The 11,510-nt window shown below is 32.6% G+C and overlaps 1 protein-coding gene across 1 annotated transcript in view; it reads right to left on the bottom strand.

Annotated features, from left to right (window-relative positions):
• Positions 1 to 10,437, bottom strand: part of LOC112006904 (cysteine-rich receptor-like protein kinase 10) — a 15,845-nt gene extending 5,408 nt beyond the window's left edge. Inside the window, 5 exon segments of the mRNA XM_065763500.1 lie at positions 7,289 to 7,545; positions 7,644 to 8,218; positions 8,521 to 8,720; positions 9,136 to 9,290; positions 9,461 to 10,437. Coding sequence (XP_065619572.1) covers positions 7,289 to 7,545; positions 7,644 to 8,218; positions 8,521 to 8,720; positions 9,136 to 9,290; positions 9,461 to 10,305 — 2,032 coding nt within the window. The 5' untranslated portion in view covers positions 10,306 to 10,437.
• Between the last annotated feature and the right edge of the window lie 1,073 nt (positions 10,438 to 11,510).

Below are 11,510 nucleotides of genomic sequence, written 5' to 3'. Positions count from 1 at the left end.
GCTCCACGCTCCACGCTCCGATCAAGCGATACCCACGAGCTCCGGCGACCCAAAACCTTTGTTCACCGGCCGATCCACCCTCCACAAGCACCGATCCATGCTCCACGCTTCACCGGCCTACCCACGAGCTTCGATCAAGCGAGACCCACGAGCTCCGGCGACCCAGATCCTTTCTTTACCGGCTGATCCACGCTCCATGCTTCACCGGCCGACCCACGAGCTCCAGCAACCAATCCGAGGACCCATATGTGTGTGTGTCTGCACCTTTGTTCTTATTGTGTTGCATTTGGTATTAGTTTCAGTGTATTTGTTATTTGAGTGGAATGTTTTTGTGGGTCTTTTTGGATTTGGTTTAGCGCGAATGGGTTGCCTTCAAAAGTTGTGTTTGCGTTAGATTTATGGGACTTTTACTGTCTAGATTTGTATAAATATTTGAGCTTTCTTTCTGTGCTTGTGTGTGGGTTAATTTTCAGTTGATTTGGCGCGCTGGATGCTGTAAGGGTTGGGGAAGAGAGGAAGGAGATGAGATTCCGTTAGAGAGGAGAGAGAAAAAATCATTAAAAAATTAAATACATGAGCTACAGTACCCGTGTAAATTTACACGGGTACTGTAGCTCGGGATAATTTTAGAAGATTTTACACGAGTATAACCGGACTGATGTGAGCTGTTTTTGAACCAAAATGTGTAAATTTGAGCATTTTTTTTTATTATACACACTTATAAATGAGCTGATGTGAATGCTCTTAGGCCCACATTTTACAATTCGCCTATTTTGGGCCAAAAATTGAGAGAAACAGTTCAACACAAAATTGGGTCTAGCTTAATTATCCTTTCATTTTTTTGAAATTACACTTTTGTCCATTATTTATTTATTTATTTTTATCACTCTCTCAATTTCATTGGGGCATTTAAGTAAAAAATATACATTATTCTTTTCTTTTCATTTCATTTCTCTTATCAAACCAAACATAATAAAGAAAATAATTTTGTTAGGTCCTAAAAGTTTAGAACAATTGGCAAACCGTAAATATAAACTTGTTTAGATATAGATCTTAGCGTTTATAGGATTTATTAAACAATGCTCAAGGTATTGCAAGTTAAAATACAAGAATTAGAGAGCTATAGATTCAAGAATTCGAAACATGCCAGGTTTGATCGATTGAGAGAACAGGTTCAACCGATCAAAAGACGGGTTCTACAGAATTTAATTAAAGCCCAATAACTCTAGAGTTTTAGATCTATTTCATGTAGTATTTAAAAGAAACGCTACGGCACATTTTGTGAAGACTTTGGAGTTTCTCTTGTGAGATCTAAAAGGTACTATGCCCTCTCCTTTCAAAGTCACTACCGAAAATCATTCTCATACCATTAGAACTAATAGAATCATCTGGGTCGCCGGAGCTCGTGGGTCTCGCTTGATCGAAGCTCGTGGGTAGGCCGGTGAAGCGTGGAGCATGGATCGGTGCTTGTGGAGGGTGGATCGGCCGGTGAACAAAGGTTTTGGGTTGCCGGAGCTCGTGGGTATCGCTTGATCGGAGCGTGGAGCGTGGAGCATGGAGCGATCTGGATCGGCCGGTGAGAGAAGGAATGAGACGATCGCCGGTGAGAGACGAAATGAGACGATCGCCGGTGAGAGAAGGAATGAATCGTCCGGTGAGAAAAGGAAGAAAAGAGAGAAGAAATGAGAGAAAGAAGAAAAGAGAGAGAGAGAGAGAGAGAGAGAGAGAGACAGAGAGAGAGAGAGAGAGAGAGAGTTGATCTGTACAGAAGAGAGAGAGAGAGGGCGCGTATATATGTGGATGGAGTTGGTTGACGAAAATAAAAAAAAATGGTGTAGAGTGAATATTTTATTGAAATATGTTGTAAAATAAATAATCTGATGTGGGTGTTTTGTAAAAGTGGTAGTGTAAAATAGAAAGATGAGGTTTTTTCGTGTAAAATAGACAAAAAATTTAGATGAGCTGATCTGAATGCTCTAAGTAACTGGCTTTCTCCCCTTTTCTTTTCCACCACACAAATCAAATAAAGGAAATTGTTGTTCAATAGTTCCCTTCCCTCATAAAAACCTCCAATAGATTTTAAATCTTAGGAAAAAAAAGCCCAAGATCGGTTCTCACTCCTCAGATAGATTGTTAAACGAACAAAAAAAAATTAATAAAAATTGACTTTCTAGAAATGGCTAGTTGTCTCTCTAATTTTTTTTTCCCTGAATAAATCATCCCTATTTATTTTCATCATGTCTATAAAATATAAATACATATATAAACAATTTTATATAATTTTATTAAATATATTTTATGAATGAAATTTATTAAAATATTAAAATTTTAATAAAAAGGTTAAATATATCAAACTAAAATAAATTGCTAATTTCTTGTTCTTATGACATTTATTCAGTCTTTAATGGGTTTTTTCACATGCAAAAAAATACTTTTTTTTTTTTGGGTGTTCTTTTTCTTACAACAGTAAAATGAAAACACTCAAAAATAAAATTTGAATGATACATAAATCTACTAGTCATATAATTCTACATAATAAGAAAAGAAAACAAAATTTATACACGAAAATAAAAAAAAATAAAGTTATTTTATTACTTTCTCTCTCTTCTATTAATGATAAAAAAAGAATTAAAATTATTAAAGAAATAATGTTTAAATAAAGTGGTAAAATTATATAAGATGTGAAGTATGATGTATTGTAAAATAGTGTGTTAAAATTTAAAAGAGATAAATTAACTTTTTGATGTGTGAAAATAACATTTTTTAGCACAACTGATGTTAAGGCTCTTCTTCTGTTTTTTTTTTTTTTTTTTTTTTTTTTGGCTAAACTTCAATTTCATTAAACACTAGAGAAAGAAGGGAAATTTCAACCAACACCCTTAGCTTTTTGATGTGGAGTATGGTAATCTATTTTTTGGGTACATGTCCCTTGTGACTAGTATGACACAATAACATCCATAAATTAATAAAATATCTAGGTAGCTTGTATAGTAAGTTGGGATCAATATGAAGGATGGTGAGTTTAAAGAAGGGAAGAACTATCTCCTATTGAATAGCCTTTTTCTTTCTTTCTTTCTTTCTCTTTAAAACACAAAACAAAATAATGCTCTCTTAAATATTGTGTTTTTTCGTTTAAATTATCTTGCAGGCGTGGAAAAATTGGAAACAAGGTACAGCTTCAAATCTTGTTGATCCCACATTGAAGGCAGGTTCGACAACTGAAATAATGAGATGTATTCACATAGGATTATTGTGTGTTCAAGAAGATGTAGCTGATAGACCAACTATGGCCTCCATTATTCTTATGCTTACTAGCTGAGGATGATTCAAGGGTGATAGAGTCATATCAATATAATAGCAGCTTTGTCTAGGCTATTTCCTTGCTAGTGTTGAATGATTTTTTTTTTTTTTTTTTTGGTGTGTGGAGAAGGTATGAATTTGAAATGTAATACTAATAATTTCCCCTTTTTTTAATAAAAGCGTACACTATATAGAGTTATTAATAATACATTATCACCTTAACAATCTTCCTAAACATTAACCATTTATTGACCGAAAAAAAAATATCTCAATTAAAATCATTATTCAACTATGATTGATCCATGACTTCAACATGACACCGCTATTATTTAGTATTAATTGCTTTGAAATAATATTGTATATGTAAAAAATAGATATTTCTGTCATAGTACACTTTTGATGCGATGGTCACTCCACAAATATAAGTGCTTGCAGGGTATGGGGGGGAAAAGGGCCGGAGTTCAAGTCTCCAAGAGGGAACTTCATACACATATATACTTAGATTAGGTTAGAGTAGAATTTCTATCTTGTATAAATAAAAAATAAATAAATAAAGATATTTCTATGATCTATGTTTCGGTTTATGGTTTGGATTTTTTTTTTTTGGGTAATTGTTATATGGANGAAGGGAAGAACTATCTCCTATTGAATTGCCTTTTTCTTTCTTTCTTTCTTTCTCTTTAAAACACAAAACAAAATAATGCTCTCTTAAATATTGTGTTTTTTCGTTTAAATTATCTTGCAGGCGTGGAAAAATTGGAAACAAGGTACAGCTTCAAATCTTGTTGATCCCACATTGAAGGCAGGTTCGACAACTGAAATAATGAGATGTATTCACATAGGATTATTGTGTGTTCAAGAAGATGTAGCTGATAGACCAACTATGGCCTCCATTATTCTTATGCTTACTAGCTGAGGATGATTCAAGGGTGATAGAGTCATATCAATATAATAGCAGCTTTGTCTAGGCTATTTCCTTGCTAGTGTTGAATGATTTTTTTTTTTTTTTTTTTGGTGTGTGGAGAAGGTATGAATTTGAAATGTAATACTAATAATTTCCCTTTTTTTAATAAAAGCGTACACTATATAGAGTTATTAATAATACATTATCACCTTAACAATCTTCCTAAACATTAACCATTTATTGACCGAAAAAAAAATATCTCAATTAAAATCATTATTCAACTATGATTGATCCATGACTTCAACATGACACCGCTATTATTTAGTATTAATTGCTTTGAAATAATATTGTATATGTAAAAAATAGATATTTCTGTCATAGTACACTTTTGATGCGATGGTCACTCCACAAATATAAGTGCTTGCAGGGTATGGGGGGGAAAAAGGGCCGGAGTTCAAGTCTCCAAGAGGGAACTTCATACACATATATACTTAGATTAGGTTAGAGTAGAATTTCTATCTTGTATAAATAAAAAATAAATAAATAAAGATATTTCTATGATCTATGTTTCGGTTTATGGTTTGGATTTTTTTTTTTTGGGTAATTGTTATATGGTGTCAGATAGTAAAATTTCTATATTGTATAAAAAAAATTTAAAAAAGAAAAATTGAATATTTCTATGATCTATGTTTCGGTTTATGGTTTGGATTTTTTTTTGGGTAGTTGTTATATGGTGTCAGATTGGCAAAGTCCTCAATGCTAAACTTGATTCTTGTTCCTCATATTTTTGCATCACAAGAAAACTCTTAATGCAAAAACCTAGGTCTCAAAATAGTGCCAAATCACTCAATCACATTTAAAAAAAGGCTTATAGCCCAATGGCCCCAATCTCTTTTCCTCTTCATTGTCGTGCTTCAATACCATCTCAGCAACCTTCTATAAAAATTCTTGAATCATGTTAAGCTCAATGGTGCATGTCTCCAAGTTGAACATACGGTTCCCAAAAAAAAAAAAAAAAAAAAAAAAAGAACGTCTTTTACCATATAAAAATCAAATGACAGATTACAATTTATTCATGTGGTTTGACCTTGTCATTATTTAGCATGTAAAGTTTCATTTGTTACATTTACACCCGTAAAATTTGAACTGAAAACAAATCTGTTAACTATTAATTCATCCAAATTAACGGATATTGCACTTAGTGAATGAATCAAAGTGTCCAAGACCTTTTTCATTTAAGACATTATAATTTGACAAACGCATTTCAAAGATTTTTTTTTTTTTTAATCTAAATTAAACTTAAAATAATTAGCACACATCACAAGAGTGAAAATCTACCTCAAACATACTCCCACTATCTAAATTAATTCTATGTACTTCTCAGTTCTAAGTATGTCATGGAAATATGGTTTGTTAAAACAATTTTTACATGTCAAGAATAATTCTTAGGGCACATGTGCCATATTTTTTAGCCTAATCAAAAAAAATGTATTGTATTTCTCAAAGAAATAATTTTTATTTTGCTAAATACAAATTTTAATATCATGTATTAATTTGTAAATTTGATATTTGACTAAGAAATAAATATGGAAATAAATATTTTAAATTTAAAATTAATTCAATAAAATAAAAATAAAAAAAACTCCCCAATTTTTCTTGATATTGGTAAAATTATTTTTGTGCATCTAATTTAGAGTAATTATGCACTATTTATTGATATAAAAATCACACAAATCATAATATAGCATAAATTTCGGTAAATAGAATACATAAAATCAATATTTTATTTGATTTATTGTCATTCAAGACAAATAACAATTTTTAATTCAATATTATATTTTGCACATATTTTTGCAAATTTTTATTGATTTAAATATAATCCAATTATATTTAATTCAATCAAATATTATTTTCAGCATAAATATTAACCATAAAAATATGACAAATTTTAAAATGTAATGTTGGATATGTACATAATCAAACGTGTCAAACACCTCTACCAAATATAACCACATGCATCGCCACTCATGATTGTGATAATGGAGAAGATTTTACCCCTTAATATTGAATAAATTGGACATGGATATGTACTTGCATAAAAAAAAATATAAAAAATAAATAAGTAAAAAGAAGGGATACTTATGATAGGAATAAGAGCATTAACATCATGCGCTAAATAGCTCCAAATCTGCCCTGGCAGTGGTCGCTAGAGATCATCGAGGTGAAGTCCTATATATTTGGGGTTCTGGTCTCCATTCGTGCTCACCATCTCAAGCAGAAGCTACCTCTATTCTTTGGGCGGTACAGCTTGCGATTCAGGAACATTGGAAAACTGTCATTGTTGAGGGTGACGCACAGGTTTGCTTCAATGCTTTGTCATCGCAGGACCATATACCAGATTGGAACATTTGCACTATTATTAACAACATCTGTAGCTTATGGCATGTTTGGATGTTTAAAAAAGGAGGGAGAGTAGAGTAGAGGAGGGAGAGTAATGCAATTACCTTGTTTGAAAGTTTTTTAAAGAATGAGGGGGAGGGGTTTGGAGGAGTTTGGAGGGGTTTGGACTCCCTCTAGCCCTCTAATTTTAATTCCCCAAAATTGGAGAGATTTGGAGGGGGAGTAGAGTACATAAACTATTGATCAAGTAAATTACCTAATTTACCCTTATTATATTAACAAAATTACACAGGGGAAGGGCTAATTACTCCCTTCCCCCTTACTAATTTTAAAAACATCCAAATAAGGTAGAAGTGAATCATTCTCCTCTACTCTCCTCCCCACTACTCCCCTTCCCTCTACTTCCCTCTACTCTCCTCCCTCTCTAAACTTCCAAACAAGCCATTAGTTTCTCGTTTTGTTTCTTGTAAGTTTCGCTGGATTAGGAGAAACAGCAACTTAGTTGCGCATTCAGCTGCAAGCTAGATTTGCGTTAAACTCCTGCCAGCAATTTTGTTTCAATAAGAGTAATCTTCCTTCCTCACTTTTGTCGGTTTGTATGGAAGATTCCTCATTGTGCTCTTTTGTTCATTTTGAGTCTATTTAATCAAATACACCCCCCCCCCCCGGTGTCAACACACATACAGAGAGAGAGAGAGAGAGAGAGAGAGAGATTTGAACCTGCAATCTTACCTACCACTCCATACTTACAAGGTGTATATAACATTAGTAAGAAAATAGTCTTACTTACATAGCTTAGAAGGTCCTCAATATTTTCTCCATTCTGGAAGCAACTATTCTTTTGTCCACTTATTATCTCTAAAACTAGCACACCGTAACTAAAAACATCAGTCTTCACTGAGAATTGTCCATATATTGCATACTCTGGAGACATATATCCACTGCATATTTACAATTATTTTCAACAATACTTGTTAGGACTTTCATGTTGTTACTTTGGTACAAAGTAAACATAAAGTATACCTAGAAAGATACTTACTAGGTCCCAACAATTCTATTTGTATTGTCTTCACTTTGATCAAGTGCAAATAATTTTGCCATACCAAAATCTGAAATTTTTGAATTCATTTCAGAATCTAATAGGATATTGCTTGCTTTGAGATCGCGATGAATAATACGAAGCCAAGAATCTTCATGAAGGTAAAGAAGCCCTTGAACAATTCCTCCTATGATTTTGTAGCGTCTTATCCAATCTAGATGTGGATGCTTGATTGGATCTACATATTTAATAAAATATATTATATGGTACTAAAATTTTTTAGGGAGTCTATGCACAGGATATGTAAACCAAAATAAAATTACAATGAATATAATTTGAAATGAATGTAGATGTAAACTCATACCAAAAATGAAGTGATCAAGGCTTGCATTAGGCATAAACTCATAAATTAAAAGTCTTTCATTTGCTTCCAAGAAAAATCCTAAAAGTCTAACTAAATTTCGGTGTTGAAGCTTGGCCACTAACAACACTTCATTCTTAAATTCAAGATCTCCTTGTCCAGAATTTTTTGAAAGCCTTTTCACAGCAACATCTTGTCCGTTATGAAGCTTACCCTGGAAAATGTATTAGATTAAAACATATTTAACCCTTATGCAGATATCCATTTTGGAATTAACATGCTGTGCATCATTGACTCCATATAGAAGAGGGAGAGTTTGAATCAACTGTCTCTACATGGTGAGACTGATTCCATTTTATGCTTCAAATTAAAATATTATAAATTTAATTGTGAATTGAAGCACCCTGATGATATTAGATTCAAGGGGAAAAAATTTACTGGTTAAATTAATTTTCTTCATTCCAAGTAAAATGGAGTGGATAATAGCCTTTAAGGTTAATGATAAAGTCACATTACCTTGTAGACAACACCAAATCCACCTTGTCCAAGCTTGTTTGCATCAGAAAAGTCATCTGTTGCAACTTTAACAGTGTCAAAGTCAAACTGCAAGGACTCCAAACTTTCAATCTCATCTACAGCTTCGCCTGAACAAGATGTTATTAGTTCCTTATTAAGAGAGCAGCGCATTTTAAAATAAGTGCATGCAACAACAACAGCTTCTCAAAAGCTAATTATATATCAAAGTCTAGATGCCAAATAGATTAGTATATAAAAAAATTGTTTGTCATAATGGAAATCATTTCTTGAACGAACACGTTGAATGTTAATTGGTGAAAGATAAGTATCAATTTATAAGAAATATTCTTCAAATTATGTCATGGTTTAAATTATAATCCCTAGGAAAAGTCTTCCTCTTAATAAGATAAATAACAAATAACAATAGAGTGGTGGTTGGAAGTTAGAATATTATAAATTTTATTAGATAAGTTTTACAAACTAATATATCATGGATTACAAAAAATAATTTAAATATTTATTTATTATATTATTATCGCATGATGTCATTTTATAAAAAATTTTATAAGAAAATCTACAGTAATTTCATAACAGTAAACCAATTAATTAACTTACTTTCTGGTTTCTTTCCTGTCTTCCTAACTCTTAGGTAGATAAAGGAGATTATTATCAGCATCACAAAAGCAATAATGGGCACAACTATGATGACTGTTTGAGATTTGTTACCATCATTTCCTGCAGAATCAGAAATTTGTTCACACAAATTTATTCTGACGGATGAATCATAAAATTTTTCAGGTGTTATAAAATTTGAATTAGTTTTGAAAATTGAGAAATTGCGCTGGGAAAGTAATAAGGACCCCCCTCCCCCTCCATATATTTCTTTTTTGAAAAGGTAAATTTCAAATTTGTTATGCATTAAGTTTAAAGACACAGTCACACAAGTACCTTTGTCACCAGAGGTATTGGTGATTGTGTAGGAGAAGATCTTGATGTTGCTAATGGTGGCGATAGAGACGGTGGTGGTGATGATGGTGGTGGTGCAATATCAGCTACGGGATCATAGAAGCGGTAGACCTCATACCGAAAATTACAGCTGGGTCTAACAACTCTGCCACCTTGCTTGCCGTCACAACAACTCGGAATGTCACCGAAAGCCCCAGTCAAGCAATCACTGCAATCTTGCTGATACAAATCAGGCGTGCATTGTACAAGTGCATATAGTGTTTGGAAGTTTGGTGCTGTTGCATTTGCTTCTGCAAACTTACGAAGAGAACCACCTGCTACAGCTTGAACTCTTAGTCCATCCAACAAGGTCCTAAGGTCCTGATTGAACTTATCCAAATTGGCAGAGACGTTATTGTAATTCCACATATAGAAAGAAGGACTATTTTCCATGATGCCAAATATGTTGCGTAATGAGTAGCGTAACATGCAATAGTCATACCATCCTATTGCTTCCTTCTGATTAGGACAAAGCTGTGTGAGAAGCTTTGTAGCGTTATTGAGGCAACTACGGCACACATCTGGCTTAGCATCTCCTCTACAAAGTCCAATTGCATATACTTTGTCAGGGTTTTGGCCATAAGAAGAATTGTAGAAGCCATAGTCAATTTCAGTGTCGGAGGAGAGTAGGTGATAGAGGTTTGCTTTGTAGGTACTGTTGCTTGTGTAATTACCATTGTTTAAACAAAATTGGTATAGGAAGTTAGGCTGAGCAGTGGCTTGAGTAATGAACATGCAAATGGAAGACAAGAAGAGAAGTCTAGAACAAACTTTTGCCATGTTTTCCGTGAAATTATGGCAAGATTTAGGTCAAGAAAGTTATCATATAGGCTTTTATGGAGAAGGATGAACTGGTGGGGTGACTATAAACATTGGATTAGAGCTGACTCTTGACGCACAGAAGAAAGTCCATGATGTAGAATTGAAACATTCAACCTATTGTTACTTAAATTCTTTTAGGCGAAGAAAAACTATTCAATTTTCTATGCAAATATGCTCCATGTCTGGTCAGTGTACGTGCAAGGGCATAAGTGTGTGTATATATATATATATATATATCGTGTGAGTTGTATGGATCTTTGGTCAACCATGGAAGCCAATGATTAGGATCTAGAGAAGAGAGAGACAAGGGTAGTTGGAATATACTGAAAATTTTCTTGTGATTACTTTTATTATCCATCAATTTAATTTTCAGTAGTTAATTAAATATTTGTAAGATTCTATATTACTTATGTTTTTTTTTTGGTATGACATCCACTAATTATCCTAAAATGTAATTTGTAACTAATTTTAACCAAAAAAAAAAAAAAAAAATCCTCTCCCCTCTGCTTTAAGATAATGTAAAGAGAAAGAAAGAAAATCACAATTTTTTCTTAAACAAGAACTTATTTTCATCCACTTTCTATATACCATTTCAATTTTAACGCATGTTTCCGAAAGACCTCTTTTCTCTATATTTTATTTTAATTGTATTGCATTTTTCCGAAAGGCATTTATTTCAATAAAGTACTAATGTAGAATGAGGGATAACTGTTAAATACTACTTTTTTTAAAAAAACTTATTACTATTTTTTTTTACTCATAAAAAAACTTATTACTTTTTTTTTTGTTGCTAAACATTTACTTATTAGTAGAAATGTAGAATATTGGAGACGCTTCTTGCCCCACTTGCCGAACATTAATTAGGCTAATATTTTGAGGGCATTTGGATTGCGCATTTGCTCATCCACGTTTCCTCAACATTGCGTTTCTCTTTTTTTTTTTTTTTTTTTTTTTTTTTTGCAGCATTGTTTGACTTTGAGAGACAAAAAAATACTGTACATAAACAGTGTGTTCACTGTTTATATACTGTTTACACAATAAAAAATATTAAAAATGAGTTCTACGATACTATTCATATATTTAAAAATTATTTTGCTACAGTATTTTCAGTTTTCAGTTTCAGTAACAATAAGTTCAATCCAAACGGACCCTTTATGTACGTG

This window comes from Quercus suber, unplaced genomic scaffold (genome assembly GCF_002906115.3).
Source record: "Quercus suber isolate HL8 unplaced genomic scaffold, Cork oak 2.0 scaffold_510, whole genome shotgun sequence".
Taxonomy (NCBI): domain Eukaryota; kingdom Viridiplantae; phylum Streptophyta; class Magnoliopsida; order Fagales; family Fagaceae; genus Quercus; species Quercus suber.
Note: the sequence above shows the minus strand (reverse complement) of the source record. Positions and strands in the feature narration are given on the sequence as shown.